At 45.4% G+C, this 25,148-nt stretch overlaps 1 protein-coding gene across 2 annotated transcripts; it reads right to left on the reverse strand.

The window, feature by feature from the left end:
* Window positions 1–5,498: 5,498 nt before the first annotated feature.
* Window positions 5,499–20,045, reverse strand: GPRC5A (G protein-coupled receptor class C group 5 member A). 2 transcript variants are annotated; one of them, XM_043490920.1, is made up of 4 exons: window positions 19,950–20,045; window positions 11,406–12,491; window positions 7,974–8,032; window positions 5,499–7,228 (listed from the first exon to the last, which is right to left on the reverse strand). In XM_043490920.1, exons 2-4 carry the CDS (start codon window positions 12,334–12,336, stop codon window positions 7,136–7,138), a joined length of 1,083 nt encoding a protein of 360 aa, XP_043346855.1. In that variant the 5' UTR covers window positions 12,337–12,491; window positions 19,950–20,045; the 3' UTR covers window positions 5,499–7,135. The 2 variants fall into 2 exon arrangements, with proteins under 2 accessions (XP_043346855.1, XP_038278710.1); XM_038422782.2 differs by having other exon boundaries at window positions 19,885–20,029.
* Between the last annotated feature and the right edge of the window lie 5,103 nt (window positions 20,046–25,148).

Below are 25,148 nucleotides of genomic sequence, written 5' to 3' on the forward strand. Positions count from 1 at the left end.
AAGGAAAAAAAAAATGATCCAGGTAACTACAGGCCTGTTGGTTTGACATCTGTAGTATGCAAGGTCTTGGAAAAAAATTTGAAGGAGAAAATAGTTAAGGACACTGAGGTCAATAATAATTGGGACAAAATACAACATGGTTTTACAAAAGGTAGATCATGCCAAACCAACCTGATCTCCTTCTTTGAGAAGGTAACAGATTTTTTAGACAAAGGAAACACAGTGGATCTAATTTACCTTGATTTCAGTAAGGCATTTGATACGGTTCCACATAGGGAATTATTAGCTAAATTGGAAAAGATGGGGATCAATATGAAAACTGAAAGGTGGATAAGAAACTGGTTAAAGGGGAGACTACAATGAGTCATACTGAAAGGTGAACTGTCAGGCTGGAAGGAGGTTTCTAGTGGAGTTCCTCAGGGATCGGTTTTGGGACCAATCTTATTTAATCTTTTTATTACTGACCTTGGCACAAAAAGTGGGAATGTGCTAATAAAGTTTGCAGATGACACAAAGCTGGGAGGTATTGCCAATACAGAGAAGGACTGGAATATCATCCAGGAAGATCTGGATGACCTTGTAAACTGGAGTAATAGTAATAGGATGAAATTTAATAGTGAAAAGTGCAAGGTCACGCATTTTGGGATTAATAACAAGAAGTTTTGCTATAAGCTGGGGACACATCACTTGGAAGTAACAGAGGAGGAGAAGGGCCTCGGAGTACTGGTTGATCACAGGATGACTATGAGCCGCCAATGTGATATGTCCGTTAAAAAAGCTAATGCGGTCTTGGGATGCATCAGGCGAGGTATTTCCAGCAGAGATAAGGAGGCGTTAGTACCGTTATACAAGGCACTGGTGAGACCTCAGCTGGAATATTTTGTGCAGTTCTGATCTCCCATGTTTAAGAAGGATGAATTCAAACTGGAACAGGTACAGAGAAGGACTACTAGGATGATCCGAGGAATGGGAAACCTGTCTTATGAGGAGACTCAAAGAGCTTGGCTTGTTTAGCCTAACCAAAAGAAGGCTGAGGGGAGATGTTATTGCTCTCTGTAAATAAATCAGAAGGATAAATACCAGGGAGGGAGAGGAATTGTTGAAGTTAATTACCAATGTGGACACAAGAATAAATGGATATAAAATGGTCATTGGGAAGTTTAGCCTTGAAATTAAACAAAGGTTTCTAACCATCAGAGAAGTGAAGTTCTAGAACAGCCTTCCAAGGGGAGCAGGGGGGGCAAAAGACATATCTGGCTTCAAGACTAAACTGGATAAGTTTATGGAGGGGATCGTATGATGGGATAGCCTAATTTTGGCAATTAATTTATCTTTGACTATTAGCGATAAATATGCCCAATGGCCTGTGATGAGATGTTAGATGGGGTGGGATCTGAGTTACTACAGAGAATTCTTTCCTGGGTGTCTGGCTGGTGAGTCTTGCCCACATGCTCAATATTTAGCTGATCACCATATTTGGGGTTGGGAAGGAATTTTCCTCCAGGGCAGATTGGCAGAGGCCCTGGGGTTTTTTTGCCTTCCTCTGCAGCGTAGGGCACGGGTCACTTGCTGGAGGATTCTCTGCACCTTGAAGTCTTTAAACCACAATTTGAGGACTTCAATAGCTCAGACATAGGCTAGGGGTTTGTTACAGGAGTGGGTGGGTGAGATTCTGTGGCCTGCATTGTGCAGGAGGTCAGACTAGACGATCAGAATGGTCCCTTCTGACCTTAAAGTCTATGATTCTATGTAGTCTGACCTCAGGCCTGAGAGGTAACACCTGGCCTCAGCAGTGGATCCTCAGCCACTGGCACAGGGTTACTCAGGGTGCGTTGGGTCTGCTTGAGTCACTCAGTGCTGCAGTGACAAGTCACTTGAGTTGGGGAGACTGGACTCTCCCTCACCACACTGCACAGGGCAAAAACAGATGGACCTACGTGAACCTGCGCTCACCAAATCCCATCTGAGCAACACCCAACAAAGGCCCCCTGTGGGGCCCACGTGTTTTGTTTTCCTACTAAGGGAACTCAGCCACTTGGGGTTCTCAGACTTCCCCAGTGTCCAGGCCACCCCCTAGAGAGATTGCTTTGTGAAATGCCTCCCCTCCCAACAGGATTGCACAGGGCCACTTCCTGTCCTGTTTGCAGCCACACCACCACCCCTTTGGCAAATACAGAAATTGCTTGCAGGGAAAAAGTGACATTAGGAATATATTCAATGCATTGCAGTTGTCTTGATGCAATTTAACAGCTGAAGGAGGAGCCAGTGGCAGTATCATGTGGCCAGGCCGCTCTCTGCAGAGCACAGTTTGCGAATGTACAGGTTACAGGCCCCTACACAGGGTAAAGTGACAGATACTGAAATTCAACTCTGGAACTGACATTGAGTCCTGTGTTTTGCCAGTAAAGTACAGCAGCGCCATGCCATCCTGGGGGAGCCCAGGGAGGGATGTGGGAGAAACAGACTCATCCTGGGCACCCCAGGGGGCTTTGGGAGCATACAGACATGGCACATCATGCTTTGGTGGGGCAACATGCTCCCCTTATACACTCAACCTGCTCTGCAGGCTAGTGAAGAGGGTCCGCAGCACTGCTGCCATCCTGCGCCCTGAGTGCAGGGTCTGCAACTGTTCCTGACCTTTGCACAGGCCTTGTAATGGGGGACAGGGTGAAGAGGGAAGACTCTTTGAAGGATGGTTTTGTCTTACTGATGTTTTTGCTTTCGTAACTTTAGTTTAAGGGGAGTTATTTAAAAACTGTAGAGACAGGAGCAGGAATTGTAGTAGGAAACCCCTTGTAAATTGATTCTGCAATGGAACTGTGCAGCATAGTGAGACTAGACTCCTGGAGTTGTCTCTCAGCTCATCCCGAACACCTCCTGCAGTGTGTTCACACAGATAATTTGGACACAAGCTGGTGCTCACCATTCCTTCACTGGAGTAGTATCAGGGAGGAGCTGTGCAAATGGAGTCTCCAGTCCTCCTTTCTTGAGGATTACAAAGCAGCTCAGGTTCTCCCCACACAGTCTCCTTCCATCGCCCCAGCGACTTGGCCCTCACCTTCCTGTTTTGAAGTCAACCCGTAGGGCTCATCTTCTGTGCGCCAAGCCTGAATCCTAACTGAACCTCCCTAGCCAAGTTAGAAACAATGCTTCTGTGGAGGGGCTCTGGAACAGGGGTAAAGTGTCCTCCAGTTTTAGGGTTAAACAAAGTCCAAAATAAATGCTAAAATGTCTCCACGTCTCTGTCAGGGTCTGTCAGGCCTTTCTTCCAAGGTCCCTGCACCTTCAACTATTCTCCCCTTGATACCTGGAAGTGGATAGAAGCATTTCTCCATTGCTCCAGGGTTCTTCATCCCTTCCAGGATCTGTCCACCAAACACCATCATGTCCTGGGTTATCCTTTCCCACCCGTTTGTCTCTGCTTGCAGTTCCTCCAACAACCAGTGCAGTGTCTCCCTCCAGGTCACACTCTCAGAGTGAGAAAAGTGGCTATCCTTTAACTCACTTCCTTTCCCAACAGGCCTTGCTCTGAGGTCTACAACTACAGTGGTCCCTGGACTACAAGTCCCAGAATTTTCTTGATCAGGGAAGAAAATAGGCACAAGTCAGAGCTAGGGCGTGAACTTTGCTTAAAGGCCCAGCTCAATGTGTGACAAATGCAGAAATACTCTCTCTTGCTTTCTGATTACCAGGCCAGTCAGCTAAGCTCCCAGGATTTTATATTCCTTAATCAGTGGAAAGAGATGCATCTTCCAACTCTAAATGTCTAGGCTCATATTTAAGTGGTTTTTCTGGCAGGAGCCAATTTGAAAGGCCCCGTTTTGTATTGAGAATGACCTAACTCCTTCACCTGCCAGCTTCAGCAATGAGACATCAAGTTTTATCATTCTGGATGATTGTAGGTCACATGGAGGGTTGGGGTTAGAACTTAAGGTAATGTGGGGCCTCATCCACTTTGGTCCTTGCATATACCTACCAATATCTTGAATTTCACTTAGCAGCTGATTGGCTGCCAGTATGGAGAGTAGAGCACAGATCTGATGTGCTCAGTCTAGCCTATCTCACATAGAAGGCGAGTGGCTGCATTCTAGATAGTCAGAGATTTGGGTCTTTCCCAGATAGCTCAGAGATCATTAAGACAAGGATAAGTAAGGAATCCACGGATAAGTCTTGCTCAGTAGCTAATTAAAAACAGACAACAAAACTCTGAAAGTCACTTGCAGGTTTAAACTAGTGTAAATGGTGAATTCTCTGTAACTTGAAGTCTTTAAACCATGATTTGAGGACTTCAGTAACTCAGCCAGAGGTTATGGGTCTATTACAGGAATGGCTGGGTGAGGTTCTGTGGCCGGCAATGTGCAGGAGGTCAGACTTAATGGTCCCTTCTGGCCTTAAAGTCTATGAGTCACAGATTTTGTTTGTCACAGAAATCATGGCCTTATAAACATAGTCTTTATTGCACCTATTACACGTATGCATGAAGCCCTGTAACGCCTCTTCTTATTCCCATTGCACTGTATTCCCAGCACTTGCATGAGTGCTGGGAATACCACCCTGCCCTTCTTCTCCTTGGTTCCGGGATGTCCTGGGCCCATGACGTGAAGCTCTGCTGACTGCCATACTTGTCCTTGGTCCTAAATTGTACGATAGGCTGGCTTTATAAAACAGGCAGGTTCTGTGCAATTCCCTGGTTTGTATGTATTTACAGTTTTCTAGCACACTGTAATCCCTAACTGGTTTCCGTCTCTCTACACTTACTAACCTACTCACTCTTCACACACATATAGTTCCGACAACCCTTGGTTTCCGTGTGCAATTCCAGGTATTGATTTTAAGTAATAAAATCTTAATTGGGCTATGTCCTGGTTTCCTTGAGAGACCACACGTCTATCCAAGTGTGTCAACACTAGCAACATTTGCACCTGTGATTCTTCACTAGTGCAACTCCACTGCTGAAAGCAGCAGGTGAAATACTAGTGTAGACAGTATAGTGTAGGCTCTGATCATAGTTAGACACCTGAGACTGGTTTACATTAGCACTTCCACCATTACTAGTTAGCACTGGTGGTAAATTACGTGTCTGAATTTTGCTAATGCAGATAAGGCCTTTGTTTTAAAACCACAGAAATTAAGATTATCTGAGGTGCTTCAGATAACAACTCCCTGGTATAACTGTGAGGGGATTAGAGAGAAGGAGGCAATTGTGAGGAGTCCACTACTGTGGAGTTTACTTCTTCTGTTGGTTCTCCAGAGCCTGAATTTGTTGACTTCAGCTGACACTGCAAGGTCTACTTGTTTCCTGAGGTGTTTTCTAGAGTGTGAGTGTACATAGGATTGCGTTTGGGTTGAGTAAATAGGTGGAGATGGGGAATCCAGGAGGTCTCTGCGTATTAGGACATGGCTCCTAGCCGCAGTCCGTAGATTTTTCAATAAATATGATACATGTGCCCAGAGCATTAGACAGGTGCATTTTTATAAACTGAAATAAATAGATACACATTATTATTTCTTCTTATTTATTATTAGTTACATTCTGACAGTGTGCTCATTGTGGAACAAGACACAAATAATATAATCCAGACCCACACACATGCGCATGCAAAGCTGCAATGCTTGCAGCCTTCTGCACACATGTCTTGTAGGGCCTGGTTCTAGAGTTCTTCATTTCTTGGGCAACGGGCAATCTGAATTGCCTTTTCCGTCTGGAACAATAGCACAGAGAAGCCAGTACTACTAAATCTTCTTCTCCAACAGCGCATCACCTTACAAAGTTAACCCTGATCCACAATGACAACTCCTAAGGGGGTCAGTGCTTGTTGCCCCCCAGAGGGAGCACGGTGGGGACTTGTGCCAACTCTCTCACTACAACCCATGGAGTGTCACAAATGACAAATACTGGCCCTTACTCCTCCACTTCACTAGAATGTTTATTTCACTGATGAAGAATGACAGTTTCTGTGAGCCAGGCTTTTATTAAATATTCCGCATACAAGGTATTAAATAAATATAGAATCATCAGCCACTAACATACCAAGCCCGTTCACTTGGAGATGTCTGTGTATTTATATATAAATGCAAACAAGACTATTTACAAAATGCATCGCAGACTCCAGGAAGAGTCAACTCTGTAGACTCATCACCACTGGAAGGAACCAGAAGTCAATGTCAGAAAGGAGGTCTGGGAGACTGAAATCAGTGTTAGGAAGATTGGAGTTCTAGGGACTAGGAATCAGTGCTGGGAAGGAGCAATGTGGGGGTGCTGGTGGTCAGTGCTGGAAAGGTTGTCTTGGGGGCGGAATTTGGGAATCAGTGGTGAGCAGCATGTCTAGGGAGGGAGCTGTTAGGAAAGCTGGTCAGGAAATGTGGAAGGTTTCAAAATTTCAATGAAAAATAATGTCCTCAAAACTTTTCATTAATTCCCCCCCGCCCCCCGCCATTTTCCAACCAGCTCTATTGGGGGATAAAGTTGGGATAAAAGAAAGAAAGAAAGAAAGAAAGAAAGAAAGAAAGAAAGAAAGAAAGAAAGAAAGAAAGAAATCTCTTTGCCAGCCAGCTCTAGTTGTGAGTCAGTGCTATGGAACTGGAGATGGGAGAAGCTGCAGTACTTGGGTGGATCAGTGCTGTATGGGTCAGGTACTTTCAGCAATACATGAGACTTTGGTACCTGGGTGGGGAGGCAGTCAGAAGGTGATTGCTGAAAATTCCTACTTGTTTCAATTTACCAGCTGGCAGTGTGCACAAGGATGCCAACGTGATCAGGACTGAATGGCCTGGGGTCAAAGTCTCTGCTGAAAAGGTCCCTGATTCCTGGGCCTTACAGCAGGAAACTTTGGTGCTATCAGAAAGCCTCTGGACAAGAACAGCTGAGCTCAGTCACATGATTGAGGGCAGGGAACTGAGTGAACAGGGGCAAGCAGGGGGATTTATGTTTAAAGTGCTCTGCTGGATGAATGGAAGGGAATTAAAGTGCTGCATGTGTAAAGCCAAAGGGAGATGGGGAAGAAAAAGGGCCCGTCCCTTTCATCAGCTGCAGTCCTATCAGTCTGGTTCTGTCTCTGTTTAGCAGGATAGAAGCAATGGCCTTTCCCTGAGCCTCTACTGCCTGTGCATTGTCTCTTGGCTCATCATTGGGCTGTTACTTGGTGCCTTGCCCGCCGGTGTAATCCTCGTACGGACTGACCTGCGTTTTAGGCCGGGGGATGGAAAACTCCTGCTGGGGTTTGAGGCTCTGAAAAGGAAACAATCACGTGATCAAACATCAAAGCTGGAGAAGAGTAAATGGGATGAGAATGAGTAAAAGGGGACCTTGTACACTCAATATCAGGAAACACTTCCCAAGAGCACAAGCCGTTAGGCTGTGGAGCAGTCTCCCAAGGGAAATGGCAAAAGCCACATTGCTTGTTGAGCCCTTTGGAACAGGACTGGACAAAGTACTCTAGAATAGACTATGGAGAACAATCCTGTATTGGGCAGGGCATGTGCAGGGCAGGGAGTATGGCTAAGACATGAACTATTAGGCCTAGCCCAGCTCTGACAGATTCTATCATCCCTGGTGGGATAGTGAGTTTTCACTGAGGCAGGTAGGGGGCTGTCCATAAGTTACACATTGTATTAGAGATGGGTGAATCCTTAATTTTGCATGTTTGTTTCAGTGTTCCAAGGGGCTGAGTAGTGGGCCCTGACAGTCACCAAAATTACGTGTTACACAATTTAGGGACAGCCCCTCGCCTGCCCAGGATTGATTACCGACACTCCCAATAGCCAATGAACAGGGAACGGGGATACACCACAGCCTCACTCAGACAGGGCCACCCTCTCGCCAAATGAAGACATCAACCCCAATTCCACCAAAGATTCCTCAGCCTCAGGGCCTGCCCAGCTCTGCCTATCCCATACAGAAGGCAGCTTCATATAATGCATCCTGTTCATCCCATTTCCCTGGTGAAATCGATGAAGGAAAGGGATGTCTTTACCTCCATCTGAAAGTGAGCAGAATGTGGGATGTAGCGTGTGTCTCCATTGTATCCTGGGCCTAAAAAAAGAAGGAAAAGAGAAGAAGGCAGTCACAGTGCCACCATGACAACACCATGCCAGAGGGGGCCCAGTGCTCTATGGAGAACTGCCTCTGACTGTCCTCTAGGTAACCAGCAGGCAGGCAGAGTGTGAATTCCACAGGTGATTTTACCGTTTCCCATTTTCTTATCAACCAGAGACTGATGGGAAGTATCTTAAGTAAAAGGACATGGTAGGGCTAGGGGCACTGAAATTACTCTCTCTTCTTCCGTAGCTGTTGTCCTCCTCACATCTCAGATCCCTACACACAAAAAATCCTCCCATATGCAGACTTTGACAAAGCCCTCCACCCCAGAGCTCCTCACACACACACACTGCATGACCCCACTGAAGTGTTCAGTGGGAAGGCATGTCCTTTCCTTAATAAATTCCTGGGAGACTGCCATGGGAGTCTGCCATCCAGGGCATGAGAGTACTCTGACCAGCAGACCCACACCTTAGATTCATAGATTTATAGATACTAAGGTCAGAAGGGACCATTCTGATCATCTAGTCCAACCTCCTGCACAACGCAGGCCACAGAATCTCACCCACCCACTCCTACGAAAAACTTCACCTATGTCTGAGCTATTGAAGTCCTCGAATCGTGGTTTAAAGACTTCAAGGAGCAGAGAATCCTCCCTCAAGTGACTCGTCCCCATGCTACAGAGGAAGGCAAAAAACCTCCAGGGCCTTTTCCAATCTGCCCTGGAGGAAAATTCCTTCCCGACCCCAAATATGGGGATCAGCTAAACCCTGAGCATATGGGCAAGATTCACCAGCCAGATACTACAGAAAATTCTTTTCTGGGTAACTCAGATCCCATCCATCTAATATCCCATCTCAGGGGATTAGGCCTATTTACCCTGAATATTTAAAGATCAATTAATTACCAAAATCACATTATCCCATCATACCATCTCCTCCATAAACTTATCGAGTAGAATCTTAAAGCCAGATAGATATTTTGCCCCCACTGCTTCCCTAGGAAGGCTATTCCAAAACTTCACTCCTGTGATGGTTAGAAACCTTCATCTAATTTCAAGTCTAATCTTCCTGGTGGCCAGTTTATATCCATTTGTTCTTGTGTCCACATTGGTGCTGAGCTGAAATAATTCCTCTCCCTCTCCTGTATTTATCCCTCTGATATATTTATAGAGAGCAATCATCTCTCCCCTCAACCTTCTTTTAGTTAGGCTAAACAAGCCAAGCTTCTTAAGTCTCCTTTCATAAGACAAGCTTTCCATTCCTCGGATCATCCTAGTAACTCTTCTCTGTACCTGCTCCAATTTGAATTCCTCCTTTTTAAACATGGGAGACCAGAACTGCACACAGTATTCCAGGTGAGGTCTCACCAGTGCCTTGTATAATGGTACTAAAACCTCCTTATCCCTACTGGAAATACCTCTCCTGATGCATCCCAAAACCGCATTAGCTTTTTTCACAGCCATATCACATTGGCAGCTCATAGTCATCCTATGATCAACCAATACTCCAAAGTCCTTCCCCTCTTCCGTTACTTCTAATTGATGTGTCCCCAGCTTATAACTAAAATTCTTGTTATTAATCCCTAAATGCATAACCTCACACTTCTCACTATTAAATTTCATCCTATTACTATTACTCCAGTTTACAAGGTAATCCAGATCCTCCTGTATAATATCCCGATCCTTCTCTGAATTGGCAATACCTCCTAGCTTTGTATCATCTGCAAACTTTATTAGCACACTCCCACTTTTTGTACCGAGGTCAGTAATAAAAAGATTAAATAAGATTGGTCCCCAAACTGATCCCTGAGGAACTCCACTGGTAACCTTCCTCCAGCCTGACAGTTCGCCTTTCAGTAGGACCCGTTGTAGTCTCCCCTTTAATCAATTCCTTATCCACCTTTTGATGTTCATATTGATCCCCATCTTTTCCAATTTAACTAATAATTCCCCATGTGGCACGGTATCAAATGCCTAACTGAAATTTAGGTAAATTAGATACACTGCGTTTCCTTTGTCTAAAAAATCTGTGACTTTCTCAAAGAAGGCGATCAGGTTGGTTTGGCATCTACCTTTTATAAAACCATGTTGTATTTTGTCCCATTTACCATTGACTTCAATGTCCTTAACTAATTTCTCCTTCAAAATTTTTTCCAGGACCTTGCATACTACAGATGTCAAACTAACTGGCCTGTAGTTACCCGGATCACTTTTTTTCCCTTTCTTAAAAATAGGAACTATATTAGCAATTCTCCAATCATTCAGTACAACTCCTGAGTTTACAGATTCATTAAAAATTCTTGCTAATGGGCTTGCAATTTCAGGTGCCAATTCCTTTAATATTCTTGGATGAAGATTATCTGGGCCCCCCGATTTAGTCCCATTAAGCTGTTTCAGTTTCGCTTCTACCTCAGATATGGTAATATCTACCTCCATATCCTCATTCCCATTCGTCCTGCTACCATTATCCCTAAGATCCTCTTTAGCCTTATTAAAGATTGAGGCAAAGTATTTGTTTAAATATTGGGCCATGCCTAGATTATCTTTAACCTCCACTCCATCCCCAGTGTTTAGCGGCCCCACTTCTTCTTTCTTAGTTTTCTTCTTATTTATATGGCTATAGAACCTTTTACTATTGGTTTTAATTCCCTTTGCAAGGTCCAACTCTACTCGACTTTTAGCCTGTCTCACTTTATCCCTACATGTTCTGACCTCAATAAGGTAGCTTTCCTTGCTTATCCCTCCCATCTTCCACTCCCTGTATGCTTTCTGCTTCTTCTTGCGAGTGATCACTTCCCTTACCCTTGGCCCTGGGAAGCATGAACTGACATGTGATTTGGCCCTGTGCCATTGGAAAAGAGATTCCCACAGAAAATATTTCCTCCACCCCCAGATAATTTTATTTCCTAAGTGGGTCTTGGAAACTAGATCAGAACTGGGAGAAAGAGTTTACCAGAGTGATCTGGATAGCTCTGCAAGTCCCCAGTGCTGATACTAGTAAAAAACAAACAAACAAAAAAACTGTCCAGAATGTTTACCCTCCTGATTTTCCCAGCTTTCAGCAGGGTCCCCCCCAGATCACCTCTGTGTCCTGATAGTCATGTAATCTCCTGCTCGCTCACTCTTCTCCCCTTTTCTTAGCCTCCTTCTTGTCCATAACCTTTCCCTCTCTCCAGTTTGGGAAGTTCTCTTTCACCTGTGGTTTCCCGAGCCATCTGGAACTCTCCCCTTTCCTACCTCATTTACCATCTTCAAATCCCTTCTTAAAATTATCCCTTCCAACTCATGGCTGGTGCTCTCTGTCTCTCTTCCACATTCTATGGCACTGCAAGCAAGGAAGCTATGTAACAACACACTTCATCATACCTGTTGTGGTCTCCTCCTTGATATAGGCTTGGTTCTCCACTCCAAAGCTCTTCTTCATGAGTTTAGGTTGGCAAAAATAGTTTTCTGGAGGGTAGTCCTCAGGATTGCGTGGTCTGGTGAGGAAGCAGAATTCAGGCACCATGTACATCATCAGGAAGACCCATCCGTTGGACACCAAAGCGATGCTAATGACAGGATCATCCCAGATGGGCTGTTTCTTTAATTCTGGGTTGCCTCGCATGAGCATGGTAATCCACACCACCCAGATAGCTATGGAGAACAGGCCAGTGACATAGATGTGTACTCCATGCCTCTTCCAGCCTTTGTATGTCCCACAGAAGGTGAACATGGAAACCAGGAAGGTGAGCGCCATCAAGAGGAGCACGTAGATCAGAAGCATGACAAAGTCCATATTGCGTTGTTCTGGACTCATCGTAGTAAAGTTCATATTTTGTCTGGCCACTATGACGACTACATACACTATGGCTATAATAATCTGCACTATAGTGAGGCTAATGGCAATAACTAGCAACACCGGGTACCAAAAGGGGGCCTTCCCCCTCACCAGTTTGACAAGGTTGAAGGCATGGGTCAGGAGGCAGGAAAAGCAGAGGGCAAAGAGGACACCAAAGAGGAAGAAGCGGGTGGGGCCGGTCCGGACATTGAGTTTAATGATGAAAGCAAAGGTGAGGCTGAAGATCCCTAGGGTGCCTAAGAGGAAGAGGAAATAGATAGGGATCATGCTTCGCTTGGTGGAGTCTTGGACCTTACCAATGAAGATGAGTAGCAAGAGCATGAAACTGATGGTGACAATGACACCAGCTGTAGCCAGTGTTTCCAGGACGATGCCCCAGGCTTGTTCCATGTCACAGAGTAAATAATAATCAGAGTCAATGTTCTTGTTGCAGCCTGGAGGAGGTGTGGAAGCCATGGTGACTCACAGAACAGCCCTCAGCTGGGAGTTGGGTTTAGCGTGTGGAGCTGGGTAGTGCTGGTGTCCGACGATATACAGGAGATCAGACTAGACGATCTAGTGGTCTCTTCTGGCCTTAAACTCTATAACTCTATGAATATTCTTCCAAAGATCTGCAGAAGAAGTTGAGACACCAATGTAGCATAAACCTTGTTAAGTTTTACAGCAGCTGGGGAAAGAAGGAGGATAGGATCTGATACCTATTTCTATTTGTAAGAATTACTGCATCACAACTAACCAATGGTTGGTCTAGTCTGGCATAACATCTCTGACAGTGGCAGGTGCCAAGCAGACCTTAGAGGAAGGTGAATCACTCCCTAGCCCCACCTCAGAATGTCTCTAATTGTGCAATACTCTAATGGGGAGAGTTTTCTTCTGGACTCTAGCTGAATGCCCTGATGCATAAAGATTGATAAGCCTTGCAAAACTCTTATCCTAGGTAATGGAACTGCAGGCATTATTGTTATTCATAGACATACTTAATCCTTTCCTGAAATTCACTAAGCTACACTATTTGCCTCCATAGCCTGCAGCAATGAGTTGCTAAGGTTACTTATACATAGCATGAAAATGGAATTGTTTTTTGTTAGTTTTCACTTTGTTGTCTTATTCAAAGCACCCTCTTGTCCTTGCTTTATAGGACTGTGTGACCTGAAGCCCTCAATTAGCTTTCTTCATTCACTTAATTATTTTGTATACCTCCATCATAGCTCCTTTTACTGTTCTCCCGTCCAACCTAAATAGTTTTGGGGAAGGCCAGCAACCAAGGGGCACAAACTAATTCCTATTTTTCATGCCTAAAGGGTAACAAGAAAACATTTTACAAATATACTACAGGCAAGAGGAAGAGCAAGGACAGGGTAGCTCCATTACTCAATGAGGAGGGAGAAACAATAACATAAATTCAGTAATGGCCAGAGTGTTAAATTCCTCTTTTGTTTCACTTTTCAGAAAGGTTAACAGTGATCAGATGACTCAGGGCTAGTCTGCACTGGCAATGTTAAAGCGCTGCCGCAGCAGCACTTTAACTTCGCTTGTGTGGTCGTGGCAGAGCGCTGGGAGGGAGCTCTCCCAGCGCTCTAAAAAACCCACCTCTACGAGGGACGCGGCTCCCAGCGCTGGGGCACTGTCTACACCGGCGCTGTACAGCGCTGGAACTTGCTGTGCTCAGGGGGTGTATTTTTTCACAACCCTGAGCGAGAAAGTTGCAGCGCTGTAAAGTGCCAGTGCAGACAAGGCCTAACATAGTGAACATCAGTAGGGGCAGGATCTGAGGCTAACACAGGAAAGAAAAAAATAGGAATTACTCAGTCCTGGTCTTAACCACAAACTTCTGTTAGCATAACTACTGATTTCTCAGAGGTGTGGAACATCCACACCCTTGTGTGACACAGTTATAATGATCAAACTTCTTGTGTAGACAGTGTTAAATCGATGGGAGTTAAATTAAGCTGGGAGGGGTTGCAAGCACTTTGGAGGACAGGATTAGAATTCAAAATGATCTGGACAAACAGGAGAAAGGATCTGAAATAAATAGGATGAAGTTCAATGAGGACAAATGCAAAGTACTACACTTAGGAAGGAATAATCAATTGAATAAATATAAAATGGGAAATGATTGCTTAGGAAGGAGTACTGCGGAAAGGAATCTGGGGGTCACAAGCTGTATATGAGTCAACAGTATAACACTGTTGCAAGAAAAGCAAACATCATTCTGGGATGTATTAGCAGGAGTGTTGTAAGCAAGACACAAGAAGTAAGTCTTCTACACTACTCAGCACTGATAAGGCCTCAACTGGAGTTCGATGTCCAATTCTGGGCACCACACTTTGAGAAAGATGTGGACAAATTGTAGGAAGTCCAGAGAAGTGCAACAAAAAAATATTAACGGTCTAAAAAATATCGACCTGTGAGTAAGATTGGAAAAATTGGGCTGGTTAGTCTGGAGAAGAAAAAAACTGAGGGGGGACATGATAAATGTTTCAAGTATGTAAAAGGTTTTATGACATGGGAGGGTGGTGATTGTTCTCCTGAACCCCTGAGACCAGGACAAGAAACAATGGGCTTAAATTGCAGTAAGGGGAGGTTTAGATAGACATGAGGAAAAACTTCCTGACTGTCAGGGTTGGTTAAGCATTGAACAGATTACCTAGGCAGGCTGTGGATCTCCATCTTTGGAAAGTTTCAGAGTACCGCCGTGTAGTCTCTATTCGCAAAAAGAAAAAGGAAACTTGTGGCACCTTAGAGACTAACAAATTTATTAGAGCATAAGCTTTTTCGTGAGCTACAGCTCACTTCATCGGATGCATTTGGTGGAAAAAACAGAGGAGAGATTTTAATACACACACAGAGAACATGAAACAATGGGTTTATCATACACACTGTAAGGAGAGTGATCACTTAAGATAAGCCATCACCAGCAGCAGGGGGGGAAAGGAGGAAAACCTTTCATGGTGACAAGCAAGGTAGGCTATTTCCAGCAGTTAACAAGAATATCTGGGTTAGTGGTTCTGTTGTGTGGTGTGTGGTTGCTGGTGAGTATTTGCTTCAGATTGGGGGGCTGTCTGTAAGCAAGGACTGGCCTGTCTCCCAAGATCTGTGAGAGTGATGGGTCGTCCTTCAGGATAGGTTGTAGATCCTTGATGATGCGTTGGAGAGGTTTTAGTCACAGATCTTGGGAGACAGGCCAGTCCTTGCTTACAGACAGCCCCCCAATCTGAAGCAAATACTCACCAGCAACCACACACCACACAACAGAACCACTAACCCAGGAACCTATCCTTGCAACAAAGCCCGTTGCCAACTCTGTCCACATATCTATTCAGGGGGACACCATCATAGGGCCTAATCACGATCAGCCACACTATCAGAGGCTCATTCCACCTGCGCATATACCAATGTGATATATGCCATCATGTGCCAGCAATGCCCCTCTGCCATGTACATTGGTCAAAACTGGACAGTCTCTACGTAAAAGAATGAATGGACACAAATCAGATGTCAAGAATTATAACATTCAAAAACCAGTTGGAGAACACTTCAATCTCTCTGGTCACTTGATTACAGACCTAAGAGTTGCTATCCTTCAACAAAAAAGCTTCAAAAACAGACTGCAATGAGAGACTGCTGAATTGGAATTAATTTGCAAACTGGATACAATTAACTTAGGCTTGAATAGAGACTGGGAATGGATGAGTCGTTACACAAAGTAAAACTATTTCCCCATGGTATTTCTCCCCCCCACCCCACCCCCAACTCTTCCTCAGATATTCTTGTTAACTGCTGGAAATAGCCTACCTTGCTTGTCACCATGAAAGGTTTTCCTCCTTTCCCCCCACTGCTGCTGGTGATGGCTTATCTTAAGTGATCACTCTCCTTACAAAAAGAAAAGGAGTACTTGTGGCACCTTAGAGACTAACAAATTTATTAGAGCATAAGCTTTCGTGAGCTACAGCTCACTTCATCGGATGCAACATCTTTGCCACAAGTACTCCTTTTCTTTTGCGAATACAGACTAACACGGCTGCTACTCTGAAACCTGTCATTATGCAAGGCACTGAATTTAGCTGTATAGAGTGAAAATTTGTTAGTCTCTAAGGTGCCACAAGTACTCCTTTTCTTTCTCCTTACAGTGTGTATGATAAACCCATTGTTTCATGTTCTCTGTGTGTGTATATCAATCTCCCCTCTGTTTTTTCCACCAAATGCATCCGATGAAGTGAGCTGTAGCTCACGAAAGCTTATGCTCTAATAAATTTGTTAGTCTCTAAGGTGCCACAAGTACTCCTTTTCATCTTTGGAAAGTTTTTCAGAACAGGTTAGACAAACACCTCTCTGGGATGGTCTAGATCAGCGGTTCTCAACTGGCGGTCCACAGCCTCTTTGGGGTCTGTGAGCCCTTTCAGGGGGGCCGCGGGGCACCATGGCTGAAACCCAGTGCCCCGAGCCCTGGCTCCCCGCCATGGGGCTGAAGCTGGGAGCCGTGGGGCTGAAGCCCTGAGCCCTGGTTCCCCGCCGCCCGCCCCCCGTGGGGCTGAAGCTGGGAGCTGTGGAGCTAAAGTTGGGAGTTGCACGGGGCAGAAGCCTTGAGCCCATGGACAGAGTTGAGGGGTCACGAGGGTGTTGCCCCCACAACTGCAGTGACTTACCCAGAGTGGGGCAGTCCTGGGGCAGCTCCACCCCACCACCTCCTCCTCTCTCCTAGCCCCCTTCAGGCCCCGCCCTCTTGCCAGGTCATAGACAGAGGGGAAGCTGGAGCCAGGCAGTGTGGGGCAGCTGCTCCTCTGGCTGGTGGTGCCATGGAGCAGGCAGTCGTGTCATTTCCCCATCTGCTGCTGGTGCCCAGGGTTGTGGCTGCTCCTCAGCTCCCAGCCCCCTGTGACTGCTCGTGCAACCAGTAAGAGCTGCCTGGACAGGGGGACTTGGTTCCAGGCCAGCAGAGCCCTCAGGGAGCAACCACCCGCAATGTGGAGCCCTCCCAGCAGACAGCCCCTTGCTACCCCCTCCCTGCACCCTGAGCTACCCCTTTGCCACACACAGCCCATAGCTATCCCCTGCCTGCATCCGAGCTTCACCCCAACTTTACCAGCCCCTAGCTACCCCTCCTGCCTGCACCCTGAATGGTTTTCAAACTTTTTGAGCTGAATCCCCACTTTGAATTACATTTTTTGGTTTGCGTCCCTGCACAGCCCAGGCAGGCTGGATGGCCTGCTGAGGTGAGTCAGGGAGTGGAGTGGCTCAAGCCCCGCTGCCCTTGCTCCCTCAAAACAGAAGTCAAACCTATGTCTATGCCCAAAGATCCCACTCCTGGCCTGAAGCTCCGAGTCCTCCCTCTCCCAGGCCCTGGAGTTTTTATAGCATGTTGAGGGGGGTCTCAGAAAGAAAAAGGTTGAGAACCCCATGTCTAGATAATAGTCCTGCCTCAATGCAGAGGACTGGACTAGATGGCCTATCAAGGTCCCTTCTAGTCTTGCATTATATTTCTATTATTTCTATGTCAGTCTATGTCTATTTCTATGTCAGTCTGGCAATAGAAAACATATCAAGGAGACCTGTTCACCCCAAATGCTTCCCCATTGCCCTACAGTGGCTGGAGGCCTGAAAGAGAGTGTCAGTGCTAATGTTGTTAACATCTCAGAAACATTCTTCTTTGTCTCAGGCAGTAGTGATGCTGCTTTGAGGGTCCACAGTTCAAGATCCTATGTAGGATGTGTCTCTAACACCCCAATATGCTCAAGCTCTGTTATTCTCAAGTCTTAAAAGTGACTTCAAAGGGGGAAATGGCCTTTGCACTCTACTTTCTGATATATAAAGAAATGTTGAGTGATCCCATGATGTTCATTGTTAGGTGCAATCCCCTGCCCATGGTTTTGTTTTCTCTAGACCATTTTCTCCATTTGTGGGCCAGTCCTGGGATCCTTTCCACTGACTTCAATGAAGCAGGACTGAGTCCTTAAAAAAAAAAATTATAGAAAATCCAACAAAGGGTGGGACCCTTGAATTTCACATGAAGCACACCTATGCATGCCTCAGGGTGAACTGTCTGGTAATGGTGTATTGTATCTCTTCTCGGTATTTCACCCCACATTCTGGGAAATACTGCTCTCTAAAAAAACAATGGTTACAAAAGTGATAAGTATGTAAATATACAGGAAATCTGGAAGTCCATTGGAAGCAACTGGGGAGAATAGAATCAAAGCCACTGGTACCAGGTGGAGAGCACTGTGGTGTTATGTTGTCTCCACAGATCCCACCACTAAACCAGACACCAGAACTGACTGAATTACCATAAAAAGAAAAGAAGTACTTGTGGCACCTTAAAGACTAACAAATTTATTGGAGCATAAACTTTTGTGAGCTACAGCTCACTTCATCGGATGCATTCAGAAGTGAGCTGTAGCTCACGAAAGCTTATGCTCAAATAAATTTGTTAGTCTCTAAGGTGCCACAAGTACTCCTTTTCTTTTTGCGAATACAGACTAACACAGCTGCTACTCTGAAATCTGAATTACCATAGTCACTACAAACAATATTGTTTATAAATTTAATCCCTTTGGTTAACAAATTGTTCACAAGCTAATCCTGATTTGTTCTAATGTATTTTGTGAATTGGGATGATGAATTTTCTTTCTGTAGGGTGTTTTCCAGCTACTCCCTAGGGCTATTTACTCTGTGTTTGGCTACCTAAGTCATAAAGTAGAGTTTCTATTCCTGACTTGGAGGGCTGAACCATTTTAAACAGGACAATGACCAGTCACAAATAGTGAATCCCGATAATGCATGTCCACTGGAGATTTTCAGATGAATTGTCATTCATGAAACTTTGGGGATTTCTGATTATTTGTACAAATGCCTGGTAGTTGTCCAAACACATGTGAGTAAGGAATAACGTGAATCTCAGGGAAGTAAATTCAATATTTGTATTCACATAAATATTCACACCTCAGATTATTTCACTCTTTGACCAGTTCTAGCAGACACACAGACAGGGGCACAATGTACAGACAGCTGGAGATCGCAAAGAGCAAACATGGGACACAGAGACAGGCATGGGACGCGCAGACAGTGAGATACACTGAACAGCACATGCTGGTAGTGAAAGAAACATTAGAGATTCACCAGTGCAGCACCCAGCATTGGCCAATCTCTGACCAGATGGGATGGGAAGAGTTCTAAAATCTTTCAGATGGGGGTCAGAAGTCACCTGCTAATTTCTCTTCTCACACGTATTTTTTATAATCAGTGATTACTTGTGTAATAGCATTGATATGTACAGCAGTCCACAGCCATCCCTGAGACATGACATCTCTTTTAAAACGGGAAGGCACCCTTTTCAGAGCGTGTGTGTGTATGTGAAAGTTTGCAGGGTGTTTGCCTCTGTCCCCCACATCTTAGGCTGGAGATTCAGGGACACCTCTGAGCAGAAGGGGATGAGACATGCCCCCTCTAAATCTTTTCTCTTGGGATTATGCTCGCTCTCCACTACACACTCATTTTAATATTGTAGTATACAATACTTATAAGGGCTTTATATCTGTCAATCTCAAAGCACTTTGCAAGGAAAGAAAGCATTATTATCAGGTAATAGATGGGGAAACCAAGTCACAAAGGGAGTCTAGCATGGGGGTGGGCTTAAGAGCCCATGTTCCAGCCTGAGTCATAACTTTAACATGCTGTCTACACAGCTATAGTTAGAGTGCTAGCAGGAGCCCTGCTAGCGTGAGCCCCGCTAACCTGGGCTGGGAGACTAGCTGCCATGGGCTCCAAAAGGCTGTGTAGACATACCCAGAAAGGCAAAGTAACTTGTTCAAAATTACACAGTAGGTCAGTGGCTGGATCAGGAACAGAACCCAGAGCTTCTGACTCCCTAGCCAAGGCTCTGTCCATAATACCAGGCTGTTCAACTTGGTCACCCTTGAGAAAGGTCTGAGTTCCCTGCCACCGCTCGGAGGCTGTTAGCAAACCCCAACCCCATAGCTTAGCCTTGGCTGCACAGCTCTGAATTACCTTATCGGTATCCTGTATGGAAGCGGAGACCTCAGAAATAGTGGCTGAAGGAAGGAAATTCCTACCGCACCCAGGTGGAGAGTAATGCCAGGCAGCTCCTGTAATCTCAGGCAAGCAGTAGGTCTGCACTCATTCTCTAAGGGCAGCTTTAAAAGTAACCAGGATGGGGAGGGCAGGGAGTGGGACACGCCTATTCCAGTTCCACTACTCCTGGTGCTGTTATGAAAATAAGGTCCTGGTGCTAGGAGATGAAGTAAAAACTTCTGATGTCAGTGGGATAATCACCCTGCAGCAGGGTGGAGGAACCTCAGGCAGGCCCAGCCCCAGGACTGAATCAAATACTATTCATCAAGGCAACTGATAAACTGCACCTCCCTGAGAGTCCTGGCACCAGCAGGGCAGATGACTGTGGGAGCCCTCAGGGCAAGCATAACAATGCAGCCCCATGCCATCATACCTACATATGCTTCCCTGCCATGGAGCTAATCACTGGCAAGGGTTGTAAGTACAAGAAACCCTGTGATGAGAATGACCTTTCAAACTGTACTCTGACCCTTGTACTCTGTATCCCTCTGATTCTGACTCAAACCGAGATGAATTCCCTTCTCTTCTGTCCCTGGGCAGGGAGGGGAATTCTGTCATGTAGCTAGGTCCACAGATAGGACCACCTCAGACCTCCCTTGCTTCTGATTCCTTCATGGCCACTACCTCTCACTATAACATGTGACTGCACCCACAAGCCCATAATCATTCCCTGGAAAGAGGAGTTTCCCGTTACTCAGCTCTGGTGCCCCAATAAAAGGAGGACGTGGTGACAATGCCTCGTGCGCTATCAGGAATCTGAATCACTTTGCCACAGTTACTGCTCTGATAAAAACTATAACTCAGGGCATAGGAGGTCTCCATGACAAATATCCTCTTGCAGGGTCTGGCTATGAACCGTCACATCTATAACAAGGAGCCTGTCTAAAGATCAACAGGGTAATTTGAATGTGAGAGTTATTTCATTTTGTTTATGGAGTTATTTAGTTTGAATGGTGCTTCCTGGGAAAAGACTCATTATTATTTGTGGTACAGTAGGTACCTAGAAGCCATAACCAAGATCAGGCTCTATCATGCAAGACACTGGATCTTATTACTATTATTTATTATTTGTATTTTCCTAGCATCGAGGAGCTCCTATCAGGGACCAGGACCTCATTGTCCTAGAAGCTGTACAAACACAGAAGAAAAAGATGGTCCCGTCCCAAAATAGTTCACACGCTAAGTATAAGACAAGAGCCAATGGATGTTTGTTAACTGAGGGCGTAAGCATCTACATTCATTTATAATCCTAGGTTAAGAATTATTGAACCCTGGGCCCCAGCTTGGAGCTGCAGCATCTACACTGCATTATGCAGGCCTGAGTCTGACCACCCATAGCCCTGTGTTTCCAAGCACCCTCGCAAAATGTGGCTGTTGTGTGGTGCAGTGTGGGAAAACTTGACTGCTCACCAAACTTGCCAGTCCAGAGGAGAAAAAAAAATCTGTCTGTGGGACTTTTGGCAGACTCCCAGAGCACAAAGCCAGTGGGGCTGCATTTACACTACCAAGCGAGAGGGCTTGAACCCTGAGTCCCAGCTTGACTCAGCGCTGGGACCCTCCACCACTGTGGGTCCTGAGTTAATGCAATTTGTGTGTAGATGGAAGGAGAGTTAGATTTGAGCCTGAGTTTTAACCCCGGGCTTACATTGTAGTTTAGACCTATGCTTAAGGGCTTTAGAAAATGTTACACATGGTCCCTGCCCTGAAGCACTGGCGGACCAAATGCAACTGGTGTATAGGAAGGTTGCTATATTTCTGCAGCCTGGGAATTACAAAGGTATATTGGTCAGAAACAATGGGTCTGAGCCTGCTCCCATTCAATTCAGTAGCAAAACTGCCCGTAGCTCCCAATGAAGATCAGAGTTCTACATCTCTCTTTGCTTGTTTGGGGAGAGAACAGTGAAGTACACAAGAGAGTAAAGGGGTGTATAGGAAGAGATGGCACTTAATCCTCTGGAATGCATCTGGATTATGTGCTTTTTTTTTTTTTTTTTTTTTGCCAGCAATATTGGCTGGGTATCAACTATGTCTATTAATTCTTTCTGCTCAGCTACCTTATAAAATGTGCCTCAGTGATGTTACAGAAATACTTCTTTCCTTCAAAACATGTTTTTAATGCTCAGAATCATGCTGACCCAATATTACCCTAATTTACACCCTGTCCAACCCCATTGGCTTCTTCTGTCTTAAATTCATTTCAATACAAACTTTAGGCCATCCACAGGGACTGCAGTGGAGTAGGGAATTGGCACTGAGCTTCAAAGCCTTAAATTTGGTCATGTATGTTGTCAATTCAAATCCCGCCTCTGCTCAAAACTGTTCAAAGGCCACAGTCTAATGTCAGCAAGGCACTGGAAGGGAAAACCAGGAGCCCCTTGTCAAAATTCTGCCATACATTTGAAGGGAAATTTGGGATGATTTTCCTGCCTCTGAGTTCCCTGCTCGCTGAGTGCTGCTGTATTGGTTGGTTGTTGCTTGGGGGTGGGGAGGAAAAGAGACAAAGAGTGTCATAAAAGTACATCTTAAGAACAAATTATTTTCCTTTTGGAATTGACCAGATGGCATCAAATAGGAGGGAATTGCTAAGAAAAAGTTGAATTCCAAAGCTCTACAATGTCTCTTTACCCCACTTCACCTCCTTCAGATTATCAAGCTTCACACTGTGCTATCTGCCATTACACAGTACAGGAACAAAGTAGAAACATGTACAGTACATGACACTCAATAGGCGTATTTGCCAAGCAGTGCTGGCTGCTTGCTCAACTGTGAAGAAGCTTTCTTGTTTAAATGAATAGATTTCTCCAATCCTTTTCTCTCCCTAACACATGTACTCCAGGTACATGGGGTCCATAAGGCTATGGGCAGGAGGAATTTTAGGGGGTGCTGGGATGGGGTGTTCACCCCACACATACCAGGAAGGAGATACTATGGACCTGAGAGGAGAATTAATCTGCCTGCTCACTCGTGGAGGGTGGACCGGACTAATACGAAATAAAGCCCCAGTGAGGAAGAGCAGGGTTTGGGGCCATTAAGTGCTGGGTGAGGTCAGTGGAAAGATGAGAGGAGAGAAGTAACCTGAAAGAGGATGAGGACCAGACCAGCCCGGCTTGGTTCCTTCAGGGGTGAGGGGGAAGTGGGGGCCGTGAGGATCTGTAGTCTATCTGAACCCCTGAGCAAGAGGAGCAGTGTGCTGGGGTTGATCAAGGCACAGAAGCCTGTGGTTAGGTGGGAGGACAGTCTAGAGCAACAGAGGCATGCTTGCAATGAGCTGGCTGCCAGCTGATCCCAGTTTTATTTATGTTTCATTTGGATGCTGGTAAAGGTGGCCGTGGCTCCGGAAGGAGTAGGCCTATCTCTGCAAAGTGGTTGGGCTGAATGGCTAGGACACTTCTATGGCCAGAGTAGGCCAAAAGACAGTTGGGGAGAGAGGAGGAGAAACTGAGGCAAAAGTTGCTGCAATATCAGAGCCACCTAGGAAGGTTCATGGTGGGGTGGCAACTTTGCCACAAGGGCCAATGTTAAAATATTCCACCTAGGAGGGTTCATGGTGGGGTGGCAACTTTGCCACAAGGGCCAATGTTAAAATATTCCAAACAAACACTCTTTAATATTCCCTTTGAACACAGACACCAAAACACTGGAGCTACTTATTGAAACGGAAAACTGGAGAAGGACCAACATGCCAACAACAGACAAATATGTAGATATAAAGAGGGGAAAGAAAATCTGTTCTTCCTGCCATGGATCTGCTACTGCTCTTTCACAAAACTAGGGAGTGGTTTTAAATAGTGTAATCTACTGGGCACCAACAGCGTGTGGTGTTTGTATAAACATCTGAAGATCTGGCTTCTGCCTTACGGAGTTTACAATATAAAATTGACTTGACTCTAGAAGAAGGGATTTGATAAACAGGAATGGTGCTGATGCACAACAAGAGGGAGGGTGTTCCCAGAGTAAGGGCTGACCCAGAAGAAGTTGTTCTGCCTCCCCTCCCAGAGAGGGTGGATTGAGTCCTCCACCCCCGACCCCTGCAGCTGGGGAGAGGGATTAGGAGAGAGGAGACACTGAGCCAGATCCCTCGCTGGCACAGCTTCAATCAGTGGAGAGCTTTGTCAGTTTACACTAGCTGAGGATCTGGCCCATTATGTGTTTGTATCATGTCTCTGCTGATTCCTGTTTTCTTGTTGTATTCTTCATTTTTAACTCATGCCAGAGTGTCCAACTCCAAGCATGGCACCCACCAGCGTTCTCTAACAGGCGAGTGGGTGGAGGCATTCCTCTTCTCGGCACTAGGGTGTCCTCTGCATCCCACGGATAAATCTCAAGAATCCCTTGTTCACCACATCGCTACCGCCACCTTTCTGGCCGGAGCAAACTGGATGGGATTCCCAATCCGAGCCAATTAGTGCCTCTCTTCCCTCATCCTTGGCATTATGATGTGAGGTAGCTGATCTGTACTAGAGTTTGAGGCTGATTTGTCCTGATTGCAGGGGCTTAGAAGTCTGTTTAACAGTGGCTGCTGCTGTGTAGGAAGCTTTCCTGGAATGAAGAGGAAAATGAGGTATCAGCTAATTGGGGTAGTGTGTGCCAGCCAACCATAGCTTGTTAGCATAATTAATCAAGTTTTGTAATTAGCCTGAGGGGGCTGGTGTCAGAATCTGAAAGACATCTGAGATGGAGAAGACCTACTAGGTCCTTTGTGTTCATGCCCTTTCTAATGCAGGAGATTTTCCTGCAGTCTTTGTCAAATGCTTTGTCCTGTCTAATTTCAAATGACTTAAGCGATGCGGCTTTCACTACTTCCCCTGCCCAACTATCCGCAGCCTAACAGAGCTCACTGGAAGGAAATAGAAAAGGAGTACTTGTGGCACCTTAGAGACTAACAAATTTATTTGAGCATAAACTTCCGTGAGCTACAGCTCACTTCATCGGATGAATTCAGTGGAAAATACAGTGGGGAGATTTATATACATAGAGAACATGAAACAATGGGTGTTACCATACACTCTCATTAAAGTGTGTATGGTAACACCCATTGTTTCATGTTTTCTATGTATATAAATCTCCCTACTGAATTTTCCACTGAATGCATCCGATGAAGTGAGCTGTAGCTCACAAAAGTTTATGCTCAAATAAATTTGTTAGTCTCTAAGGTGCCACAAGTACTCCTTTTCTTTTTG

Source organism: Dermochelys coriacea, chromosome 1 (genome assembly GCF_009764565.3).
Source record: "Dermochelys coriacea isolate rDerCor1 chromosome 1, rDerCor1.pri.v4, whole genome shotgun sequence".
Lineage (NCBI taxonomy): Eukaryota > Metazoa > Chordata > Testudines > Dermochelyidae > Dermochelys > Dermochelys coriacea.

Coding starts and splice junctions, on each gene's coding strand:
- GPRC5A (XM_043490920.1), bottom strand. CDS start 12,336: ATGGCTTCCACACCTCCTCCAGGCTGCAACAAGAACATTGACTCTGAT. Junction 8,033..11,405: donor CAAGGAGGAGACCACAACAG/GTATGATGAAGT, acceptor TTCTTTTTTTAG/GCCCAGGATACAATGGAGAC. Junction 7,229..7,973: donor CTGCTCACTTTCAGATGGAG/GTAAAGACATCC, acceptor TTTCCTTTTCAG/AGCCTCAAACCCCAGCAGGA.